This window comes from Stylophora pistillata, chromosome 7 (genome assembly GCF_964205215.1).
Source record: "Stylophora pistillata chromosome 7, jaStyPist1.2, whole genome shotgun sequence".
Taxonomy (NCBI): Eukaryota; Metazoa; Cnidaria; class Anthozoa; order Scleractinia; family Pocilloporidae; genus Stylophora; species Stylophora pistillata.
In genome coordinates this window covers 10,567,617-10,592,315 of record NC_142525.1, presented here as the reverse complement: position 1 = coordinate 10,592,315, position 24,699 = coordinate 10,567,617, and the positions used below count along the sequence as shown (strand labels likewise).

The 24,699-nt window shown below is 37.4% G+C and overlaps 4 protein-coding genes across 8 annotated transcripts in view; 2 read left to right on the top strand and 2 right to left on the bottom strand.

The window, feature by feature from the left end:
• The window catches only part of LOC111338850 (ER membrane protein complex subunit 5), a 7,132-nt gene extending 5,439 nt beyond the window's left edge, over positions 1-1,693 (bottom strand). The window contains exon 1 of the mRNA XM_022945392.2: positions 1,541-1,693. Coding sequence (XP_022801127.2) covers positions 1,541-1,685 — 145 coding nt within the window. The 5' untranslated portion in view covers positions 1,686-1,693. The remainder of the gene's footprint in view (positions 1-1,540) is intronic.
• Positions 1,694-1,735: 42 nt separating this feature from the next.
• On the top strand, positions 1,736-5,590 carry LOC111338851 (transmembrane protein 254). Its single transcript, XM_022945393.2, has 4 exons — positions 1,736-1,883; positions 2,121-2,224; positions 3,505-3,564; positions 5,008-5,590. Exons 1-4 carry the CDS (start codon positions 1,752-1,754, stop codon positions 5,135-5,137), a joined length of 426 nt encoding a protein of 141 aa, XP_022801128.2. The 5' UTR covers positions 1,736-1,751; the 3' UTR covers positions 5,138-5,590.
• Positions 5,591-6,831: 1,241 nt separating this feature from the next.
• Positions 6,832-17,356, bottom strand: LOC111338831 (uncharacterized). 4 transcript variants are annotated; one of them, XM_088729170.1, is made up of 6 exons: positions 17,338-17,356; positions 16,052-16,140; positions 14,174-14,206; positions 12,626-12,737; positions 8,752-8,926; positions 6,832-8,596 (listed from the first exon to the last, which is right to left on the bottom strand). In XM_088729170.1, the coding sequence occupies exons 2-6, from the start codon at positions 16,122-16,124 to the stop codon at positions 8,330-8,332; spliced, it is 660 nt and encodes a 219-aa protein (XP_088585296.1). In that variant the 5' UTR covers positions 16,125-16,140; positions 17,338-17,356; the 3' UTR covers positions 6,832-8,329. The 4 variants fall into 4 exon arrangements, with proteins under 4 accessions (XP_088585296.1, XP_022801103.2, XP_088585295.1 ...); XM_022945368.2 differs by lacking the exon at positions 17,338-17,356 and adding an exon at positions 17,087-17,301; XM_088729169.1 differs by lacking the exon at positions 17,338-17,356 and adding an exon at positions 16,579-16,740.
• On the top strand, positions 14,748-22,927 carry LOC111338858 (uncharacterized). 2 transcript variants are annotated; one of them, XM_088729171.1, is made up of 7 exons: positions 14,748-14,836; positions 15,387-15,432; positions 18,601-18,721; positions 19,775-19,807; positions 20,378-20,486; positions 21,163-21,259; positions 22,032-22,927. In XM_088729171.1, exons 3-7 carry the CDS (start codon positions 18,646-18,648, stop codon positions 22,242-22,244), a joined length of 528 nt encoding a protein of 175 aa, XP_088585297.1. In that variant the 5' UTR covers positions 14,748-14,836; positions 15,387-15,432; positions 18,601-18,645; the 3' UTR covers positions 22,245-22,927. The 2 variants fall into 2 exon arrangements, with proteins under 2 accessions (XP_088585297.1, XP_022801136.2); XM_022945401.2 differs by lacking the exons at positions 14,748-14,836; positions 15,387-15,432 and adding an exon at positions 18,368-18,525.
• Positions 22,928-24,699: the final 1,772 nt, after the last annotated feature.

The window sequence follows — 24,699 nt, the reverse complement described above, 5'->3', positions numbered from 1 at the left end:
CACAATTCTCATGATGTTAGTTCGGGGAATTTGGTATTAGATCGACCAATAATCCCCTCATTGATATTTCTCTTCATTCTCATCTCTTGTCTGCTTGATGTTGTATTGATACTGTAAGGAGAAGTTCTGTCTTGGTCACTCATGGGAGTTTAGGGGTTAATTTGTCTTTGATTTCTCTAGAAATAAAACATGTATTAAGGCTTAAGTTTTGAGGTGTTTACCTTAGCACAAGACAAAACTGAAGGAAAAAAATTAAAACAATTAAAACTGTCTGCCAAGCTACAAAACTACAAATAAAAACTGTTGGCTAAAATTGCTCAGTTTGCTTAATCATTCTTTGAACAACCCAGTCCTGGGCTTTAAAAAGACACCTAATACAAAGTACATGTTTCCTCATTCCACAATATGTGTGTAACTGCCAACAAAACCCCATATATGCTTTTCTCACATGCATCCTACTTTAACTATGTGCAATTGCCACAACTGCTACATAAAACTGGTCTCTACCCCAGGAGCAAAAACAAGTCTTACAGCTGGAACAGGGTTCATACACTTTTGATCTCTTAAAATTCCATGACTTTCCATGACTTTTTCCATGACCTTTTGAAAGATTCCATGACCTGTTTGCAAACATTCTCACAATGCATGCTTCTGTTTATTTCTAATGAAATTAAATCTGATTTTGGGACTCGTCAGTTAACTTTTCAACTTTGGGTCTTGTTGCCTTTCACTCAAAGAGAGCATATTGATCTTCCGTGACTTTCCATGACCCACACCTAAATTTCATGAATTTCCAGGCCTGGAAAATGAAAATTTGAAAATTTGAAAATTTGAAATTCCATGACTTTCCAGGTTTTCCATGACCTGTACAAACCCTGTACAAAGAAGGATTTATTAAGAGGGCTAAGAAGCAACAAGATTTATTTTTTGGGTTTTTCAAGGTTCAGAGCCAATCAAAACACCGGTCACCACGCATCTAAATCTCTCGATTTGACCGGCTAAGAGAGTAAACAAACCCTGGAGTTTATTGGGTTCAAAATGTGTACAAACCAAACTGAAGATTACGACTACCAAATGGGCAATGTATCTCTAATGGAGAAATTTACATCAGGTTAAACGTCGCGCAGTATGACATGTAGGTGTTGAAAAGCAAAAAGGATAAACTTCAAAAAATTTTTACCATAAATTTCAACGATGAAGCAGCGAAGAAAGGCTAATATTTTTTCGGTGGATAAGTTGTTTTGAAAGGATAAGTTGCCCAAAGTTCTTTTTCAAAGAGAGCGTAATCAGTACAAAATTTCACATAAGGTTTTTGATAATGCCTTCGCATCCGTTGGTCTCCAACCCATTAAAGAGTTAGAACTGAAAATTTGATTATTAATTAGTCAGATAGACTGTTCCAAGAGTTTTGATGAACCAGAAAGGAGAGGTGACAAAGCCGAAACCTATGCTGATCGACATGACCTTGGCAAATTATTGCCTGTGTTAATACTTAAAAAAAAAACACACATCAAACACATCAAAAACCATCAATACTTACATTGAACTGCAGAGTAGCCAGCATGCAATATAGCAGCCAAGCCAAAAAAGACTAAAATACGACCAATGATCACCATATTAAACTCTCGACATAACCACGATTCTAGAATCTGTCCGCCATTTTTTCTGGAACATCGACTCACCATGTTATGTACTTGTCATCAAATTTCACTTAGTGTGACTACCGCTGAAAGAGGAGTCTGCGTTCCAAGATGGCCCCTCCGCGTGTAACAACGAGGAAGGATAACTCGAAAGATAATCCAGCGTTATATGAAGGGGATTTCTTTCAGTTATCTTCTTTGCCAATAAGCATCATAATAATATTTCTCATTATCTTTTACTGGGTGAGTGTCGTTTGTATTTTTATAAGAGTTGATGAGTGAGTGTACATATTTGCTCAATCGAATTACGAGCTCACTTGCCTTAACTGATTAAAAACAACATTACGTTGCTAAAAGGCGTCGAAGTCTCGCAATGGAACTAAGCCAGGAGGTTTTTAAAGGTGAAATTAATCAATCCGCATTGGTGAAATATTTTGAATTATTAAGACCTTACTGATTTTCATGTAAACTTTCTTCTAGTTTGTTTGCTACAACATAGATGTTGTACCTCTGCATGCCATGGGTCCAGCTGGAACTTTTGTTTCGTATTTGGCAAAACATCATTTAAAATTTTTGAGGCTTGGGTAAGTAAACTGAAATTTATATCCTCTTAACTCTATTAATATATTATTATCATTATTAATATATTATTATCAATATTAATATATTATTATCAATATTAATATATTATTATCATTATCGTTATTATTGTGAGTATTGTAAATATTATTTAACGTGTCACAATATGTTAGATATTTTAAGTTCTGGAGATTCCAAATTGGGTGATGCGCACCAGCTCCCATTTCTAACTCCAGCTCAGTCGGCAAAAAATTTTAACGTGTGTAAACCCAGAATTAGCTCCCAAATAATATCTACATGATATCCAAGAAGCCAGTAACTAAAATATTGAAACTTATCAGGAAAAAAGTGGATATTTTGATTGACACTAAATTCTCGCAACTCATTTATGAGGAAATATGTTGCAGCCAGAGGTGAGAATTTACAATCAGATCTAGGACGGGGTTAAAGGGGTAAAATGGTAAATCAGCACTATCATGAGCACCAGCCTGTTCCAGGCATTTGGTTTGAAAAATGAATGAATGAATGAATTAGGAATTGTATCATGCAAATTAACATGTGGATATGATCAAATGCGCTTTACAATACTGTGTGGAGGACTTTACCAGACGGCCAGTGGCGTGAGCAAAGTAGTGAGCATGCTAAGGCAATAGTAGCAGCAGAGAGAAAACTTGAGGGAGATTTGGGTCAGAGTTTCAACCCCAAACCTCCCCTGTCTATTCACTCCTCAGCCAATATCATGCTGTTTGCTTAATTGTACTTACTTTTACTGAATGATTTCCTACAAGAGGCTTTGTAAATGAAAAAGATACACAATGAAACCTGCTTTGGAGTGAGCACCCATAAGGCTTAAAAAGCAGCCAATCCCTTAATGTGTCCAGTAGTAACTAACATATAAATTCTCCTTGGGATATCAATGCGTAATCTAGCAATGAAGTGGTGGGAACTGACAAAATGATATAACAACATTTTTTTTTTTTTTGGGGGGGGGGGGGGGGGCTGTAGTTATTTGCCAGAAACACTGGTGTATAAACTACTCTGCGCCGTGTGAGTTCATACAGATTTGCAGCATGTCCTCCAGATCTTCTCCCAGATAACCTCCACCCCTGATGTGTTATGACAATTTTAGAGAAAAAGGTGCAGCTTGTATGCTGGTGTGTAAGTTACTTCTCTTACAAAATAAATAGAAGGGGAATTAAACATAAGTTAAATTAAATTATGTATCAGATCTTATTTCTTGCCTTGGAAAATCTCAGCGATCTGATTCTTTATAATTCTTGTATAGTTTTAGATTTGCAGTTATTGCCCATTTGTTAGAAGCTGGATTTGCCTACAGGATTTGTAGGTAAGAAGTGAGTTCTGTTAATCTAAAGTTACTCCCTGCTGTTATTCTTTAATATGGCTATTAGAGTTATGAAATTGTTCGAGTTGGATCTAAGCATTTCTTTCTGAAATATGTCACACACTTGAAAGTATAAATTGTGTTGAACTTTGCATCTTGATTGTTAACCGAGAAATGGGCCTGATTGTTTGCGCTGTATTGTCACTTACACGTTACTGTGAATTTGGTTACATGTGCTTAACAAAATGGTAAACACCACAGCATACATCATTGGATTATGGATGCATGCAGGAGGTTGCTAAGCAAGAAAGAATCATTAGAGTCCCGCAAGGCAATAGCAGAGAGCAGATCTTGCTTTTTGAGTGCTTAGCAAACCTCCCAAGTGCATCAATAATTCAATAGTGTACACTGTGGTGTTTACCATTTGTTTTATATCATAACATTGATACATTGTAGCAAAAGAGTTCCCTCTTATTAAGCAGTTCTTATGTGACCATAGAAAACAAACAGAGAGATAACTAGTCTTTGTATTTGTTCATGTCAGCAGCTTACACCTTTGAGCAAATGGTGGACAATAAATTAACCAATCAGAGTATGGGCTTTACTTTGTTTATGATATAAAATAATGTATTTGTTAAAACCTTAACAAGAAAGTTGGCCTTTGTCACCTATTTACAGGTACAAATGGTACATATTAATTTTTGGAAGATTATATGCTATAGTAATTTTTTTATTCCTTGAGGTGAATTTCAATATGTTAGGTCAGTTCAGATGGCCTAATTAGCACAGAGAAAGATTTGAATAGCTTGCTGCCCAGAATTTTTAGAATGAGGGACTCCAGACGTCTGGGTGATTTTCCTCAGAGCACAACTTTGATTACCCTGCGAGCAGAGCCTTTTTTCTTTTTAACCCTCCAAGGGAAAAGGCTCTGCCGACATCCTGTTGTTGCTTTGAATACCGAAAGCCCAAAACTGCCGGTTTTGCCTCCAGTCAAACCGGTTTTGGTGCGCACGCATTTGTTTTTCATGTAAACAGATGACCAAATCTGCGCCCACAAATGCAATATGCCGTCAATCGTGCGAAGTGCTGTTAGCGAAGTCTTAGCAATTCATTTCATGGCAAGCCGTTTAATTTGTCAACTTACCAAGAAAGAGGAATAAGCGAATTCGTGGCTCTCATTTATCAACTTGTTATTCCTGTGGCACGAATACTATCCGAAGTTGACGATTGTTGACGAAGTTTACCGGAACCGGAAATAGTTCAAGGGGGCGTGGAAAGGATCAGTTTCTAGGCAACCGCCGCGCATGTTCAAACGTGCAACAACATTATGTCGTCAGAGCCTTTTTCCCTTTTCGATTCGAGGACGGGTTAAAAAGGCTCTGCTCGCAGTGTAAACTTTGATAAGCTGTACCGACTGATAGTAAACAAAGACTTATCGCCTTGCAGGAGGATGCTGTTTTCGCGTGTCACAAGTTTCAAGTGGATGGTTCAAACTGCTCTGGTTGGGTTTCCTTCCCTTGGTTTGTTACTAAGGCATCGCAAGCAGAGAGAACTAGCAAACAAAAAAGCCAATTAAATATCACCCACAGTCGAGATCATGGTATTAAATCGTGTGAATAGGGCTTCCTTTACTCCCGGAGTTTTTTTTTTTGTTCTCCTTTCAAAATTGATTGAGAGGGTGATGCGAAAATTACTGATCACAGGTGTTGATGGATACACGTTTTTACTAGAGCCCTGCAATTGGCCATTATAACATAGTGAACATCGTATGAATGATCAAGTTAGTTTCTAAGCGAATGCTTCATCAGTTTATGGAGCCCGCACGTAACTAGTTACGTCATAAAAGCAAGAGAACGCAGATTTTTTTATTAAAACAAATGAATAGTTTGTTTCATCTGTAAACTTTATCAAGGCGATCCACTTTAAACCTCTAATAGCAGTGTTTCGCTTTTCAAACCGATCGATTAAATAGTAATTTAGATTCCGCTCTCAGGTGTATTTTTGTAATAAAATCACTCGCAAAGGATAAGTGATTTGTCTCTTACTAAATTTTTGTGGAGGATTATGTGAAAAGCATCGAGAAAAAAAAAAAGACAAAAAAACACAAAAGAGAAAACAGAGCGAGATTTGAAACTTTGGATTTTTCTAGAGACCAATAGAACAACGAACGAGGGTTACAAACCAAAGCGCCTGAGGAATTAAACATATATTTGTTGACTTCATTCGCTCTGTTTGACGTAAAAACGGAGAAGATTATGAACCCTCAAGCTTAAGATGTATTGAGAGGTATTTTTATATTTTTCACTTGTCCTCGGTAGTATTGCATTGTTTCAAGCTGATACATGGAGATGATGTGCTTGTAGGGTGTCCTGTCATTTCATACCCATGGTCTTTTCCTACCCGGTCGTTTTGTGCCCAAATGCAGTCGATTCGTACCCAAGTTTGATTCGGTTTGTTCCCAAATGCTGGTCGATTCGTGCCTAAACCGTTGACCGATTCTTACCCGCCCCGACATACATTTATTCGAAATAACTAGCGCACGAGCGCGTGAACAGAAGTCAGTTGTCGGGTGCGAAAAGTCATTAGTAGAGTCAGGTGGGTAAGATACAAACATAACTCTGATGTGTACACATGTGACTTTCTTCATAATTGCCTAGCGTAAGATATCTTTTATTAGAAAAGTCTGTTTATACTTGTGACTTTTTTAACAACAGTGATATTTTTCTACCATTGTTATTAAAAGAAAAAACAGAGCGAGATTTGAAACTTTAGATTTATTTTTCAGAAAGCAAAAGAACGACTAACGAGGGTTACAAATCATAGCACCTGAGGAATTAAAACATATATTTGTTGAGTTCATTCGCTCTGTTTGAAGTAAAAACAGAGAAGATTATGAACCCTCAAGTTTAAGATGTATTGAGAGGTATTTTAATATTTTTCACTTGTCCTCGGTAGTATTGGATTGTTTCAAGCTGTTACAGGGAGATGGTGTGCGTGTAGGGTGTCCGGTCATTTCATACCCATGGTCTTTTCCTACCCGGTCGTTTTGTGCTCAAATGCAGTCGATTCGTCCCAAGTTTGATTGGTTTCGTTCCCAAATGCTGGTCGATTAGTGCCTAAACCGCTGACCGACTCTTACCAGTCCCAAAACACATTTATTCGAAATATCTAACGCGCGAGCGCGTGAACAGAAGTCAGTTGTCTGGCACGAAAAGTTAGTAGTAGAGTCAAGAGGGTAAGATACAAACATAATTCTGATGTGTACACATGTGACTTTCTTACTCATTGCCTAGCGCAAGATATCTTTTATTAGACAAGTCTGTTTACGCTTGTGACTTCTAGAACAATAAGAGTGATATCTTTCTCCCATTGTTATTAACGGTGAGTAATAATCCATTTTTACAGTTGTATGCTTGGTTGCCAAGCCTTTCAACGGGAGTGGCTAGGGGTGACCTTGCTATGATACAAACCTTGCTGCCTTTCAAATGTAAATCACTTTGTTATCATGCAAACTTAGATACAGGTCTCTATCACGACAAGGTCACCTTTAGCCTCACTTCAAATCAAAGGCTTGTCAACTAAGTACACAACTGTAAAATTGCCTATTTGTTTATTCTAGCAAAATACATAAACAATGTTAGTATTAACTATACGCATCCGTGTACGTGGTGGGGGAATGTTGAAGCTCGGTATTGATCAATGCATAATTTCGCCGAGGTGTCTTCTTTTTATGTGTTTTTTTTTCCTTACCAAATTTAAACAAGAAATCTCTTTTAGTTGATAACTACATACTGTGAAAATTTCGGTTTATCATTGATGACTCAAACTTATCGATAGTGGGGATTCGAGTAAAATTTTTTTTTAGAGTATCACTTAGCTGCTATATTGTAATATGCTGGTGGCTCAATTCACTGACGAAGTATAGAAACCTTTTTTTAACGCAAATAGTCGCAATAGTACGTTCCTGCAGTCATTCTCATAGGCTTATTAGTGCTAAACGAGATGCTTAAAGGGAGTTGATAATTAACAATCAATTTACCTCTTGAGGAGGCTTCACGATGATTGAAGTAGCTAAATAAATGCTGGCGTTTCGCCAAACAAGTTATTACGAGCCACTAATCTTCGTAAAATTCGTAATATAGTTATAGAGGACCACGGTAACATGTGAGTAACATTGAGTTCCAGAGACAGCAACACTACATTTTTTCTTACTCTCTCCTTGTCTTTTGAAAGATGAAGTTCTTCGTTAGCCTTTTCCAGGATTTTAGTAAGTAAAACGGAGCTAAATAATTGACAGTGCGATAGTAACGGCTGAGTGAAAAAGTGAGGGAGGTTAGGTTTAGTCGGGTCCCGGCCCAGACTTTCTCGGTTTTTTCACCTCTCCACTACTTTTGCGCAGTTAACTATGGCGTTTGGCTTTACTAACTGGGCACCTGGACAAGCTAGATGGCTGTTTCTATTCTATTTGTTAAAAGCATCTACAATCCATCTTCTCAGTATAAGAATACCCCAGCATCACGACCTAACTTTTCTTTCGCTCCGATGAAGGGCTAACGCTCGAAACATCAGCTTTTTAACTCGTTACGGTGGCCAATTTACATTTCCAACTTAGTTGACATAAGCAGAATAACTTTTAAATGCTTCATTTTATGCATTTATGTGCAAGAAAATTAGGACGAGCTTACTTTGCACAACCCTTTAAACTAAAGCGGCGCTTTGATTAAAACTTGACTTCCCTCCATCCTTAGGAGCAACGTTAGGTTTTCATTTACAGATCTGAAGTGACGTTCTTAGAGTACGAAATACGAGTTGTGGTGTAGCGTGTGGTGCTAACGTTATCAATGCTTTCATAGGTATGCTCCTTTGACTGTTTTTCCTCTACACTATCATAGGCAGCATTTTCAAAAGTTCCTTTCGTTCCCATTCTTTTCTCGGTCACCATAGAATCCTTCTGACCTTTTTCTGCTGGGGGCGAGTCTTTGGAGCTCTTTATTTCCATGTCTATGGCAGCTGCTTCGTTTTCGTAAGCTACATTCTATAATATAACAAGAACATATATCATACTCTAGTATCATTTGTGTTTATTAGTGTGGCATAAGGCAGTCATATTAACCTGCCAGTCTGTTCAATGAAAGGATAGAGTGCATGGAAGAACGAAAGAGTGAGTTTGATTAGAAAGTGCACCTTTACCTTAACTGGTCTTCCGTCTACACCAACCACTGCAGCATTTTCGCGACCAGGCAGGTAAATATTGCTTGTTGGTCGGCCGGAGTAAACGCTATGGCCATAAAATGGGCTTGAGATTTCCCTAATATTTCCAGGTTCCCTTTCGTGATAAGACACCTGATACCTCTTACGTCCCAAACTTGAAAATTAAAGAGGAAAGGAAATAAGTTTTTTCAGACACTGTCCTGCTGTGTCAGTGGGGGATTTACATATCTTACTAGAAGTTTTGTTGTGTAGTATCGCTGAGAATTTTACGAGTTGTGCCGTATTTCGACGAACCCCGGCGTAGGACGAATCAAGATACAAACAACGATTAAAACCACTCAGCGATACTGCACAACGTCTAACAAGAGATTGATTACGTATGATGCACGATCCTTCGCAGTAGATAGCGCTATTTATGCAATAGCGAAAAACAGACCTGAAAAAAATCAGGCCTGTACGGAATTCGAGCTACTGACCGTACAGGCCTGATTTTTTTCAGGTCTGATTTTCGCTATTGCATAAATAGCGCTATCTACTGCGAAGGATCGTGCATCATACGTATTTAGTACCGCAGTTCAAAATATATGAACTTCATATATTCATTGTATCTGATTTATCATCACGGGTTTATTACGAATCAACTTAATGGCCTGCTCCCAGTTGGCTTGTTAGCTCAATTGGTAGAGCGCTGCACTAGTATCGCAGAGGTCAGTGGTTCGAATCCCGTACAGGCTCAGGTCTGATTTTCGCTATTGCATAAATAGCGCTATCTACTGCGAAGGATCGTGCATCATGCGTATTTAATGCCGCAGTCCAAAATATATGAACTTCATATATTCATTGTAAGAGATTGATTATCCATCATACCAAATTGTTATTTCAGTTCGGGCGAATTTCGCAGATAGTTCTGGAGTACAAATATCGCGCAATATTTGTACTCGTCTCACGCGTTACTTGTACTCTGCGAAGCACAGTTGGACGATAAAACAAGATTATTTGGTTTCATCAACTGACGTGGTTATCAAAAGTCAACTGAGTCGATAATCGTAAATTGGCCACCGTAGAGTTTCTACAGCTCTTGTTTTGAGTCATTCGCTCTGACCGGTGGCCAATTCACGTTATCAACTCGGCGGATAATGCCCAATTATATTTATAGTTGTCTCTACATTGGCCCTGACGTGGAGCAAACGCTCAACTCAGTTAACAAAACCCAGTTACCGTGTAAAAAACCTAGTTATCGTGTAAAAAATCCAGTTCAAAACAGATTTAGTCTCACTATAAAACATACTTTACTTGAGGAAAATTATACACTCACTAATAAGCTACCAAGTAAAACTGATTACTGAACTATTGAAAGAAATTTGCAATTGAGGCAAGGAACGGGATACAAGACGAAACATGTTTACTGGTGTTATGTGCTCATAGTCATAATCTTTGCGTCGTAATTTAAGCAAAATCGTAGTTGAAATATGACTCTATCATATCTTTCTTAGCTTTTGTTGAATTTTCCCTGTTTAATCTTTCATTTAATTTGTATTTGTTTGTGTAATTTTCTATTTTGTTAATTATATTTCGATTTTTTCAAATATTCAAGGACACTTAACGTATTTTTTTTTAACTTTTAGTCTAAACAACGTCGTACTTCTTGTGACTCTGGCGATGCATATATATATATAATTTTACCTCAAGATTTAGGTTAATTGAACTTTTACTGCAACTCTGAGTTGCATGCCTCTTGCGAAGCAATCGTCAGGCAACTGCCAGAAAAAAAAAAAACTGAATAGGAATAGGGTCCGAATCTGCCGGTTATCAGGTCGAGCGTTACATCGAGAAAGTTGATGATTTTTTGATTCCAAACCAGCAACTACCCCTCTATACGTACACAGCAAGTCTAACCACCCACCTTGCATACTACGAAACATCCCCGAAGCAGTTAATAAAAGACTTTCTGAAATCTCTTTTGATGAAGACATGTTTAACAAAGCCGCACCTCCCTACCAAGACGCGTTACACAAGAGTGGCTACACATACAAGCTGCACTTCACTGAACCGGAACCGCATCGACCGCAATACCAAACCAAAAGGCGAAGAAACATAATTTGGTTTAACTCACCATTTAACAGAAACGTCCAGACCGACATTGGCAGAGCATTTATTAACCTTATTGACAAGTGCTTTCCAGTCACCCACAAACTGAGGAAAATTTTCAATAGAAACACCATTAAACTGAGCTACTCATGCACACCCACTATGAAACAGATCATGGACGGGCATAACAAAGCCACAATCAGGAACGCAAAAATGTCCGAAGAAAGCCGCCTGCAAAGATTGTGCAACTGCAGAAACGAAAACGAATGCCCTTTAGGAGGGGAATGTTTGCAAAGCGAGGTTGTCTACCAAGCCACAGTCGCTACCAGGGAAGAAACTGAAACGTACGTTGGCCTCACAGCGACAAATTTTAAGACTAGATGGCGCAACCACCAAATGTCGTTCAACCACGAGAGACGGCGAAATGACACAGAGCTGAGCAAGTACCTTTGGAAACTGAAGGAGAAGAGGGAAGGCTATTCGATTTCATGGAAAATTATTGCTGGGGCTAGAGCATATTCCAAAGCCACAAAACGTTGCAATTTATGCCTCACTGAGAAATTTTTTATCTTGTCTTATCCACATTAAGCCTCTTTAAACAAGCGAAGTGAAATAATATCCAATTGTAGACATCGGCGAAAATATATTCTCAAGTATTCTTAACGCTATTATCGGCGCGCGCATGGTTTTCAGGATTTGAATTTTTAAACAATTTCATGTGATCACGTTGCTGAGTTAGAGTTAACCGTCAAGATGCCTCAGTGTGTATGGAGTTTGACTGATGAGTGGATCAACTTTTGTTGGTCTACGAAACAGGCTGTATTAAAATCCATATGTGCATAACTTGAGTAGTCCATTTGCTATTATATATATATATATATTTATAGTCCATTTGCTTCTATAATCGCTCCTTCATTGTCGAGCACTGTCCTGGATCCTACACTGCCTATCTCGCTTATATAGATATATATTTAACAATTATTCCACGAGCGCGCGTTGGATATGAGATGATAGATAGCCAACTCGGCGCTACGCGCCTCGTTGGCTATAATCATCTCATATCCAACAAGCGCGAGGGGAATAATTGTTTTATTAAAAACGTTAGCTTAAATTATTAAATTTTATTAAATTTAGCTCCCTTTTAATTTTAAGCTGATACGTACGCTTACCATATTTGTAGATTATGGTATATTGGCTGATATACCATAATGGCTAAGCCAATAAAAAGTCTTGAATTGCATTATCCAATGATCTAGTTTTTAATAAAAATATATAAGCGAGATGATGAGCATGCCTACACTTGGTCTCACAAGTGTAGCGCCCAGGCAATGGTTTATTCAAAAGCTTGGCCCAGTTTCTGCACTGCACTAACGAGACCCACATAGGTCGAAACAGTGTGCACCCTGTCTGCAATAAGACATATATATATGTCCTATTAACCAAGCGCGGGGGTCGTACTGGGAGAATATCGGCCCGAGGTCTTGACAGTACGGACCGAGCGCAGCGAGGTCCGTTCAAAATAGACCGAGGGCCGATATTCTTCCACTACGGTCCCGAGCAAGCTTGGTTAATAAGAGATATATTATACGACAGAAGTTCAAAGGGACACAAGTGCGGTATCATTCGGGACAATTCGGGACAGTGCCCGGTCCAATACTTGAGAATATTGACCGGCAATAGAGCATTTTGATTGGTTGATTTTAGTTATTGGCCCTTCTGACTGCCCGAGTCGTGTAATAAATAGTTATATAGCTATATTATCTACCTCTCGTCACTATCGTCAATCCTCCTGTAAATGAACACTGTGGTAATGAGCAACAGAATCAAAAAAATAATGCTCAGAACAAGGAATGCAATGGCACAGTCCACAAGAATACCTGAAAAACAATAAACGAAAGAGAAAAAATGGTATTTCTAACGGTGGAGCATTCATCACGGAACAGGAAAAAATAGCTATTTTGCCGGCATGGATTGGAGGATTAGGTTTGTTTTACTGGAATTATGGGTAGTTTATTGTGATCTACAGTGTTGTTCGTTAAAAAATTTGAATCAGTCTAGGTCAGTACTCTTTCTCTTGTACCCGAATTTTGTTTGTAACTTTTGGGGCAGACAGGTAAAAACGAGCGATATAATATCCCGACGTTTCGGTGACTTCATGACGCCATTATCAAGGGTACAAATGAAAATAAAATTAACAAATGCGAATTCAAGAGTTACAAGTAATTTGCATAGGGGAGGTAGCTACACAAATACTTAAGCACGGATAGAATCCGTTTGCACGTTCAGACTCGGTGTTAATTGTTTGATGTAAAGCATCTCGTTGACAAGACAATCGAATTTGTTCATACACTTCTTGAGAACTTTGAAACAGCTAAGAAGGTCCTCAGGGACCGCACCTGCGTGGTCGTTGTCGTTGTGCTTGCGTACTGAAGATGACGTGCTCTTATGGCTATCCACGCGCGCATTTGTTAATTTTATTTTTTATTTTCATTTGTACCCTTGATAATGGCGTTATGAAGTCGCCGAAACGTCGGGATATTATATCACTCGTTTTTACCTGTCTATGTATTACTAAATCTCTGTTAATACGAACTTTTGAGGTATTTGCTTTTAGTCATTTCATATCACTACTCCTCCGTATACCTCAGTTAGCCTCAGAGTCAGCAACACTGTAGCAAAGTTCAGGAGGTTGAGGGCCGTGACCTTTTTTTTTCCACAACGCAATTTCGGAGTTTTCGTACCCGGCGGTGTTGTGTTTCTTATGGCTGTTTTACAACAAACTGGCTTCAAAGTTCCTGCTGACCTACAGGCCCCTGTATCTATACTTGTGCGTGTGTTTCTCTTTATAGTGTAGGCAAAATTGAACGTTCCAATTGTAATCCGTGTTTCAGTGTCTAATCCGGTAGACCTTTTAGAAGACCATGACGTTTTTTTCATGTAATGTAGCTGCATGTACAAATTTAGCATTTTCTTAATTGATATTGTTCAGTACAAGGTGGTCTAATGGCTGCTTTCAAAATGCTATCCTTTTTTCCGCACACAGGAATCTTACGCGATACTTAAACATCAACTGCAAAGTTAATATTCACAGCAGTGCTGAGAACTAAATGGTACGATATTTTGATCAATGTCAAGATATCCCTCCCCTTACTCAATTCAACGTTAAACCTAAATTGTCATCAGTTTACTGATGTCTAAATGGGGGGGAGGGGGTGTGGGTAGAGAGATTATCTTGAAGAGGGTAGGTGCGCTGTTGTTTGTATACTGACCCCATTAGTACTGACAAATCTTCTGAATCAATGTTCACACATACCATCGTATTTCTCGTTTATGATGTATTCTGATGCTGCAAGGAAATAAAAGAGAAAAATTAAAACTCAAGCAACAAAAAGAACTGCTCTAACACACCACATGAAAATAACTCTTAATTTACATTTTGATAATCACGCTAGACGAAAACTAACTCATCGAGGAGAGAAGTGGGCTCATTTGCATATAGGCTGGTGCAGCAATACAGAATGGTTTCTGTTCGACATCATAGAGACAATACAGCAGCATCATTTTTTTTGTTTTTTCCTTTGTTTTATATAAACCCTAGATATCAATATAGGCACGGAATTTCCCCCTGGATACAATAGTATCGTCTGGTGGAATTCGTAAGTTCCAAAAGGATTTGTACAAGGAAATACGTTTCTAAAGGGTATATCAGCTATGAATAGATGTTGTTAAGAAAGCCGCTAGGGAAAATATTTTTGACCTTTAGACTTTTCAGAGTGACTAACACCCAATTTCTCTACGCAATATCACTCCTTAATGATACACGAGGGTCGCAAGAATAAAGAAAATGTGGCCATTTGAAGAAGCTCTTGATTGTTAAAAGAAATTATTCTTGAAAGTTTCACAAGGAATGTACAAAGAACAGTATGTAGAACAATAGAGAACAATATAGAGAACAGTATGGAATGTATATCAGGGTGTAAGTGTGGTTGGCTACCTAATTTCGAGAGCTTAGGAACCTGCTTTGAACGTTTTGAACGAGCATCAGGGTCCATTTTCAAATTTTTTTACATCTGAGAAATATATTTTATTTCAGATAATTTGTACTGTTACGAGTTATGTCAGATCTCAGTATATTGAAATTTTACTTCACTGCCAGATAAATGACGAGATTTATCGCAGTCTTCACACTATAGAGGATAATTTCAACAAAGATGCGTTGATTTCCCCCGATACAATTTGAGTATTTCGCATGAACATAGACGGTTGGGGAAAAAAATCAGGAGCATGTTGAGTAACCAGATCAAACTAATATTTACTTAATACAAAGTTATGAATTTGAATTTAATTAATGTGAGGAGTTCAGGAGCTACAGTCAACAAAAATCAACGAGATATACCCACATATGGAAAACATAACCACATCAAGGGAAGCTATAACAAAATAAAGTTTTCCACCATTTTGTGGGTCCATAGAAAATTCCAGAAAAAACATATTTATGAATGAAATAGTTTTGTTTTTATTTATAGATGTATATAACAAGTATCACGGTAGATGTAAATAACAAGTATCAAGGTACTGAAAGTCTAATTTAAGTTAGCTTAATTCGGGATTGGGGTCTTTTGGCAATACTATTATTTTCTTTTCAGGTATATGAAGCGTGGGGTTTCAAAATAGGTCACTGTTCCCTTAAAATTAAGAACTTATTAGTGAAATTTTCTCTCACTGATTGTTTTCCTATCAATACAGAAGTAAACGTCAAAAGAGATCAAGTCAAACTTTTACTAAACTTGACCAAGACAACGTGAACTGTTTATTCTGCGAAATAATCACAGCATACAGATTTGAAGTCATAAGAATATTGAAGAAAGCTTCTAGATTTTTCATTTAATGGTTCAACGCACAAAAAATCTCATACAGCGATGGCAACAAGAAAAACATATATATTTAATTAAAAGAATCGTGTTTTCTAAGTAATTGGAGTCAAAACCGCTGAATGTTCGTCTTTCCTGACGAGACTGAGGGCTGAGTGGTTAATGATATGGCGAAGAAATATCTTTTCTGATGAAGTAGACTTGTGAACTTAACACAAAGGAGGTATATGGAAGCACACTTAGAATTAGTTCGTGACAGCGCTTGCGAGTAAACTTTAGACCTTTGTGGAAATAAAAATTAAAATTAGGAGAATACCCACCTCCTTTGGTGAATGGCAACGAAACACCGCATAGTAAACCAATCCAAACGATTCCCGATAATTTCCCTGTCATCGTCGGTGATCTTAACCTATCGAAAGAAATAGCAACATTCAGCATAAACACGCTCCCTGCGCTAAGGTTATTCTCACCAAATGTTATCATCATTTTACAACAGGAGAGTTTTCTAACTTACTTTGCTGTTTTAAAAAGATGTTTCTAAATGGCGTCAAATCGATGAAAACGTTAGATCAAATCCGTATTACAAGCAGAGGACACAAATATGCCTGTTTGCTTTTTAGGATTCAAGGTTGATTTAATACCGTAGCGGATTAATAATCGGCAGAACAACATGTAGCTTTTACATATCTTTCGCGGATCGTAAGTTACGAATAATGAAATTTCATCCGGGTATTTGATTCGGTTAAACTACACGAAGTTTGAGCGTGCTGTGACATTGTCAAAGGAGGGTAATTGTGTAAAGAATGTCAGTGGTAAGAATGAATATTTGATGCGATCTAATGCTAACCCAAAATAATTTACGATCGATGATTGGCTGGCTCTTTTGTACTATCCTTATCCATTTGGCCGAGTGATATATATATATCTTATTAGACGTTTTGCAGTGTGGTATCGCCGTATATTTTGACAAGTTGCGCCGTATTTTGACGAGCCCGAAGGGCGAGTCAAAATACAAACAACGAGTCTAATAAAATTGTTATTTTGCGCATTTCGTGAATATCTCTGGAGTACAAATATCGCGTGATATTTGTACTCGTCTTGCGTGTTATTTGTACTCTACAAAGCACATTGGATAATAACACTACATATTCCACTATTCTTTTGAAATTCTGACAACAGTGGCAATAGCTTGGTATACGCACTATAAAAATCATTCCAATTAGAAAATTATTCTCGAACATTTGGAGTTCTAAAACCGGTTGAAAATTAGACCGGCGTCACAAGTGGAATTACCGATAGTTAATGCTACACCTGGGGTAAATATTACATGGTGAAGCCCAAAACTATTCACTTACCAAGATCCTCCAGTGCACCTGAAATGTAGGATCATTGTTTAGCAGTGCTTGGCCGTGGAAGATTTGGGTACAAGAATAGCCCAAAACTTGTGAAAGAAATTGTTAGGGATGATTATTTTCTCTAGCAACTCCATAAAAGTGCCATTTTTCATTTACTCTGAATTTACTCTGAATCTCAAGAGGAAAAATGAACCATTTTTGTCAAAAAATTTTAGCAAATCAGCAATTAAATCTTAGCAGGATTCTCTTACTCTTTCAAAACTTTTTTTCTTTTTCACAAAGATATCAAAATGAACAAGGACGAGAAATGTACTTCATGACTTCTTCGTGACTCACAAACCACCATTCTCCTTTCCAATGCTGTACGGATAGCTTATCTGCAAAGAGATTAGTAAACCATCAACTGTTTAATTAAAAAAACGTTGTAAGTGGCAGCTATTTCAAGATGTAGGTTAGGAAGATGCAAAGAGTGAAACAAGGAACACCAACGCTTGTGAATTTCCCATGATCTGCCTTCTTGTGCAGGTCAACTTTGCCAATTTATGAGACTGAGCCGTCCACGAATGGTATTGTTTTTTTAAACTACCACAGTGACAACAAATAATGTACACCACTAATCGACGCGCGTTAAAAGATCACTAGTTCTCACTACGGCGGGAATAGAGGTTCACATCGAATACGCTTGCTATAAATACAATAGCAAGCCCCTAACTGCGCAGGCTCCATTACAACTCTTATGTTCTCTAACATCCCCGCGTGGCTTGATCACGCTATAGAGCCCGCTCAGTTACGATGATAACTAAATGTATAAGGCGTTTGAAATAGTCTAACCGTTTGAAAACCCATAGTTGTAGATATGGACTGTAAATGTTCTTTAAGGTCTCTTATGCCTAGAATCGTAAATCAGTCGCCAAAGTCAATAAAACGTAAATGCATTAAAATTGAAAACTCAACAGGGACAGATTCAGTAAACTTGTTAGTGACATTCTTTTCGATTTTGCTAAAATAAATGAATTTACATTTATTGGTAATCGACCAACGTTATCGATTATCTTTATAAAATTCCGTGATCGTTATTTGTATTGAATCTCCGTTAATCGCTGGCAACATTGTATTTTTAAATAGACAGGGAAGACAAATGCTCGAGACTCAAACAGATGCTAAACGTGTCGCCATAAAAATGAAACAAGCCTCGAAGCTAGCTTTTCAACTTTCAAACTCGACTATGATTAAATCAATGACTATGTAAAGGAATGCAGTGTACTCAATCGCGAAGAAGTTTAGATAACAATTATTCATTCAGGGTGGTCATCAGAAGCTTTGCTGAAGCAATATGCGATTGCATATTGTAACAGTATGCGATTGCATATTGTAAGCAGCATTCGAACTCCTTGTCGAAAGATTCTTGCCTCTGTCTATCGTTTTTTCCCAGATCAAAGGTATTGTTTTAATTAAGACACAAATATTAACAATCCAGGGGAAACAACATTTCTTAAAGTTATATTTTCTCTCAGGATAGCCTCGTCCAGGGTAAGTACAGCAAGTACAGTCGATCCAGCATGATGCGGACCATCTTCAAAGTCAACGAGTTGCACCTCGCGGTAGCGTTTACGTTCGCGTCATCTGTGGCTGCAGGTAGGTATTTTTCCTCTTGGTTCAATTATCTACATGATATCTCTCTAGGAACTAAGCTGTTTGTTATAAAACTTTCACACTGATCTCAATGGTTTCGGCGTGATTCCCACCATAATCCTTCAAAATTTTCTCTGCATCTTCTCGGAATAGTACGGATAATGTTAATAGATTTGTCACGATAATTATCGGATCATGCATTCTCCAGAAAATAATCCTCCTGGATAGATTTGTATAGAGAACTTTTTTCTTTTTTAGATACATCAGAATCTCCTTTTAAGAACAATGATACCTTTCCTTTTTAATGAAAGCATTTCGAGCACTCAGTCGTTAACCAGATACAATATCTAACTTTCTTTCGACACTGGGTTGCTTTATAAATGTATTTTACATCGTTGTTAACGCTTTGACGCTTTCCCCGTCTCTCCAAATACTCTAACGGTTCCTTACCGTACATGAAATTAATAATAAATGACAATATATGCAGATTTTCAAAACTAAATGGAAATAACAAATTATTTGTATATGTGTTTGTGAGTGTGGTATGAAAATGGCAATTCAAAACCATGACTAAATATTTACTTTTGATGCTTTGATTCAAACATATCGTAGCCTCAACTTCCGCAGTATTTTACATTTGAACCTGTAAATCGATTGTACTTGAGGTCATTTATCTTTGCTAGTATGAACTTCGAAAGCTAAACCAAAAAATGGGAAATACACTTTGGCTTGTTTCTGTGGACATTTTTATCAATTGCTGTTATAACTTGAACTCCGGAATAGAAAAAAAAAATAAAGAAAGAAATAAAAAGAACAACTTTTATCTGTTGTCGAGCTGAGTTCGCCGAATGCTTTATAATTTCACCGCACAGGAAGAAACAAAATGCTGTTAATAAATTAAATTAGGTGCGACGAAGCAATAGCATTTAATTTCTTTGAACGATCGATTCGCTATGAGTTCCTTAAAATGAAAAAAAGATTAACTTTATCTTCATGTTATAGCCATCGATCATGTTAAAAAGTGGCAAAGTGCAACCTTTTCTTGTTTACTTGCAGAAAAAGCGTACATCGTTGGAAAGGGAAAAGATGGTAGGTTGAAGATCTGTTGATTCTCCACTTACATAGATTTGATAAGCACAAAATTGCTGCTAACACGGTTTAGCTTTCCGTCGAAGTAGTCCCCATGACCTACGGTTAAAACTTCGAAGGACTTTCAATTCATGAGGTTCTAAAGCTTTACACTCAAATTAAACCAAACAGTATTACAAAGTTGATTGTTGTACCTGATAATGCTTTTGTTGTTTTTCCAGTTGTCCGTTTTGCTACTTACAATAGAAATAGCAAAGGGAGAGAAAATTCGAACAATAAAGTTGCTAAAACAAAAAAAGTGAAGAATGGATTTTAACCCTTTGACTAACGGCAGTGATTAATCAATTTAACCTCTTTTGAACGGTCAGGTCAGTTATGATAAATTATCAACCAGGGAATAAAGCTCGATATACTGACAAAGTTACCAGAGAATTACTGTCATCACTTGGTGAATTTGCGTTTAGATCTTGTTGTTGAGAAATTGTATCAGTAAGTATATTGTAAACCCTTCGAGTAATCATAAACAAAGCTATTCTTATTTTGTTTCGTCTATCACTTTTTATTTTTTAGAAACTTTGCTGATTATGAGTATTGTGTTCCTGTTGGTGTGTAGCTTGTTTTTTGTGATCAGCGTCATGATGTCTTTGATGTTGATCAGACGATCCAAGGTTACATACGGGTGAGTACCCCAGACTCTGAAATCAAATATCAAGATCACCAAGCGGTATATCGAACCTTACTATAATACTGATTACATTTTATTAACGAGTTATAGTCCATTCTTATTAATTCCCTAGCGTTACCTTAACTGAAAACCCGAATAGCAAAGTGAGGATCTCAAAGGTTTTTCAAAAGACGATGATATAGAAACTAAATAGTTCAGAATAAATGGATATTATAATAAAGTTGAGATATAACGCAGCTGTCATTGGCTGAAAGGGCGTGCTCTATCAGAGTCTTTCTCCTCCATACTTCTTTCGTGCCCTAACCGCTTCCTGCGTGCTTTACAACAGAACGGAGCACAGTCACGGCTTGTCTTTTCTTAAATAACATGAATGAATCGAAAAATAAATGAGATAGAGTCTTTTATGGATCTCATGCCAGAACAGTTCAGATTAATTTAATGTCGTTTTCCTTTTATAAGTGAGTTTGTTTCATTCGCAGCTCTCTTGGACTGATGTTGTTTAGATTGTGTTGTTGTCGATGTTGTTCTTATTATTGTCTTTTCGACGATGTTATCTAAGTAAATTAAACACCCTCCTCGTTAGAATCTATCTATACTTTTTTTTTTAATAAATTGATATTTAAGATGACTTTTAGAAGCGTAGTGTTTTCTTTTCCTTTCCTTTCTCTAGGATTGGAAAAGGATATGACCTGGAAGAGACGGAGGAGAAGTATCAGAGCATGTACCGGTCCAGCGAGCACGCTGAAGACAAGCCAGAGCAGCTTAAGGTCAGGCAAGAGGCTAACTGAATTTTGAATTAATTTTTGCTATGAAAAATCCTTTACCTGCCTTGCAAAACTGCAAAGTGCTGGAATAGATATTACATTTCAAAGTTTTTTTTTTTTTTTTTTTTTTTATGGATATGTTTTCACTGCTGAATTCCGTAAGTTATGAGTGATGATTTGGATACCATCATCATCTGTTCGGGACCTTAGAAGTCAATTATGTCAGGTCTTCTATGTTTATCTCTCGTCACCATTGGCAACATTGTTTTAAGGGATCCATGATTACAATATCAGGATCATTATAATGCAAGTTATTGAACGTGTTAAATTCTCGATATTCTTCGACTACAAGACTATTTTGAAAAATTTTGCCGCAACAAAGTCACACTCATGCTTCATTCGTTGTTATATAATTTTCCAAACAATTTGCCTATCCGCCTTCATCTAGCTTTGTAGCCATTCATTTAGTAGCATCGCCTGACCGTTGACAGAGACTGAGGAGCAAGTTGGACCCATCAAAGTTTTGTTTTTATCGCGTGCTAAATTCAATATCACATATTTTTTCACTTAAAAGAGCTCTAGGATTGACCTTTCCCTCATTAAGTAGCTTCGTAGTTTTTCATTTGGTAGCATCGCCTAGCCGTTATCTGATATTGACATGTTAGAGCCATCAAAACTTGCATTTCCTTGCCGGAGAATTCGGTTTTTACAATATTTTGAGTTGTAGTTTATCTGTGAGGATCATGTCGAGACTTATGCGTAATTCCTTGCACAGCTCAAAGATGTAAGCAATGGATTGTATGACTCCATAGAAGATATCAAGACAAGTGAGCAGCGGAACAACAATATGGGCAAAACAAACGCTCCGCCGGGAGCAGAAAAGGACATCAAGGAGAGTGACAAAGACCCGAAGGCTCTCAGTTCCTTCCATAACAAGGCGTACCAAAGTACCAGCATGCAATCTGGCGTGGATCTGGTGGAAAAGTGACGTCAAACCACCTTCAAAGGCTAAAGACAAAAACACATCGTTTTGATTAATAATAAAAAGTGATACATGCAAGAGCTGGTGAAAAATTAAGTAACTTCTCTCAACATTTTCAATTTAATTGAGGCATTATCAATGTAAATTTGTCTGTGTCCTCTGTTTAAGTCTCAAATTCGTGGAAATAGCCAGATTTCACCAACATTGCATCTGGTCTAGCTACAGTGGGGGATGATCAATTTGAAGTAAAGTTTGCTAACAAAAATGATCTCGTGTTTCCAAGCTTGTATCAATAATTCATTCTGTATACTGACGACATGCAACGTTATGACTGATTGCTTGGATTACCTAAGTGACTTACTGCCTCAACTGACTTACTGACTGACTGACTGACTGACTGCCTAACCGGCTGACTGACTGACTGACTGACTGACTAGCCGACTGACTGACAGAATAATTGACAGATTGATTGACTGAATGACTGACTGATTGACAAGCTGGCTGACTGAAGTCTCACCAAGGTACTTTCCATCCTAAGTTACAAGTTATAGAAGAGTTATATAAGGGAAAAAAAAAAGATTCTCTATGAAGTAAGATATGACAAGCTGAATTTCTAGCGGGGATTTTAAATATTGCATGCTATTGATGGGATATATTTATCCCGCATTAAAGCGGATATTTGACTCAAACGACATCCTTGTTTTTGCTGTATAATCTTAAGCTTAATTTTAAGACTTTGAGTCTCATCTGTTACGTATTGCATAGAACAATTTTCACGAATTTCTACGATTGTACCAAGAATTTTATTGCGCAGACGCATCATGCGTCAGAGTGTTTTTTGCTCCATATACATGGTTACAAGGTACTCGTATAGTCGGGCATTTTTATTTATTCGAAGACTGCGACAGGAATCGAGATTGGTTTTGAACCAAAGATGAACAAGAGACACAAGAAGTAAAAAGAAGAATGAAAATAACGACAACAGAAACAATGTCATACTCTGAATTTGATTAGTTTCTTTATAACATCAGCTAAAAATCATCAAGTTTTGGCTAAACTGACCCTTGAAACCTCGTCTTTTTTTTCCTGGGTTTTGAAGTAAATTTTAAAAATACACCTCTTCACAATGACAACGATAAGAAATAACCTTTAAGGTCTTAAAATTTAATTTCCCGTAAATGCTACCAGAAGAACTATCTTCTTTACCCATTGAAAGAAATTATAGACTGAGATGCAAAAGGTTCAAGGACCTTAGGTCCTTTAATTCAACTGGTGGACGCAACGAGAGCTATCAACAATAATAAGCATTACAATTATATTTTTCTAAAAACCGAGCCGAGGGGTTTGTTTGTGTATTTATTTATGCGAAGCAAGGGTTCCAGAATTACTTTGTAAGAAATGATATCGCTCATCCTATCGTGGGGAATTAGTAATAGTACTAAAGCTTTATTAAAAGTGTCAAGAGCCGTCTTGCTGGGGAAAAATCCCTTACCAATTTGGGTACATAAAAAAGAGAAAAGACTGGGAGCTATATACCGTCGTATATATATTAAAACTAAGAGAAAATCTGTAGTTAACTAATTACGGGATTTGTAGTAAAAATATATAAAATTCAAGGGGAGCAGAGGCTACAGCGTGTGCAGCCATCGTCCACGAGCTCCCTTATACCGAGTTGGCGTATCTTGCCTTTGAACGACTTGAGGGTCTCGACCTCTCTTATACTCTTGGGTAATTTTGTCCATAGCCTGGGCCCTAGAAATCTTATAGAGTATTTGCCATAAGTGACAGTTTCATACCTGGGTATAGAGAAATGGAAAAATAGAAAATCCACTGTATCCATATGTAGTTACGGTATTGCCGGTACAATGATGTAATCAAGCCGTGATACGTTTGCAATATATAGTGGCTAAACACTGAAGCCTGAACGAGTTACCAAGAAGAGATGATGGCCGGCTCAACAACCATAACTGAGATTTATGTTTATCAATATAAAAATGCAGAAAAGCTGAAAAAAATCATGGATGTCGGCTTGTGGAAATGGAGCCAAGGAAGTGTTCAATCTTTGAGTGTTTAGTGCTTTTCGTGGGTCAATGAGCCTTTTCAACAACGGTCGGCGTATTTGAATAACAAATAATCTTGACGTCAGTGTTTGTAAACAGAGAATATTACCATAAACCGCCATTGTTTCGTATATCTGCCAACTGAACGAAATAGAAATCTTAACAGTTCTACTGAATTCCAAACGCGAATTCGTGCTGAGTTTTAAATTTCCGACTAATATTGTAGCCTAACATTAACTATTATTTGTAGAGTTGTAGTGAAGTAGCATCTGGGAATATCATGACATTTGCGTGTTCAATTCCTCTCTGACCTGCCACTATATTAGCCTGATTTGCACATTAACTATGACGCATAATCCTTTTTACAATTACCGTTACGTAAATGAAGCATGAATTCTACA

Excerpts from the sequence above, each read along its gene's own strand:
- LOC111338851 (XM_022945393.2), top strand. The coding sequence starts at position 1,752 with ATGGCCCCTCCGCGTGTAACAACGAGGAAGGATAACTCGAAAGATAAT. Across the intron at positions 1,884-2,120 it reads TTCTCATTATCTTTTACTGG|TTTGTTTGCTACAACATAGA; the intron begins GTGAGTGTCGTT and ends ACTTTCTTCTAG. Across the intron at positions 2,225-3,504 it reads TTAAAATTTTTGAGGCTTGG|TTTTAGATTTGCAGTTATTG; the intron begins GTAAGTAAACTG and ends ATTCTTGTATAG.
- LOC111338831 (XM_022945368.2), bottom strand. The coding sequence starts at position 17,121 with ATGATCCTACATTTCAGGTGCACTGGAGGATCTTG. Across the intron at positions 16,141-17,086 it reads AGGTGCACTGGAGGATCTTG|GTTAAGATCACCGACGATGA; the intron begins GTAAGTGAATAG and ends TTCTTTCGATAG. Across the intron at positions 12,738-14,173 it reads CATAAACGAGAAATACGATG|GTATTCTTGTGGACTGTGCC; the intron begins GTATGTGTGAAC and ends ATTGTTTTTCAG.
- LOC111338858 (XM_088729171.1), top strand. The coding sequence starts at position 18,646 with ATGATGCGGACCATCTTCAAAGTCAACGAGTTGCACCTCGCGGTAGCG. Across the intron at positions 18,722-19,774 it reads CGCGTCATCTGTGGCTGCAG|AAAAAGCGTACATCGTTGGA; the intron begins GTAGGTATTTTT and ends GTTTACTTGCAG. Across the intron at positions 20,487-21,162 it reads CGATCCAAGGTTACATACGG|GATTGGAAAAGGATATGACC; the intron begins GTGAGTACCCCA and ends TCCTTTCTCTAG.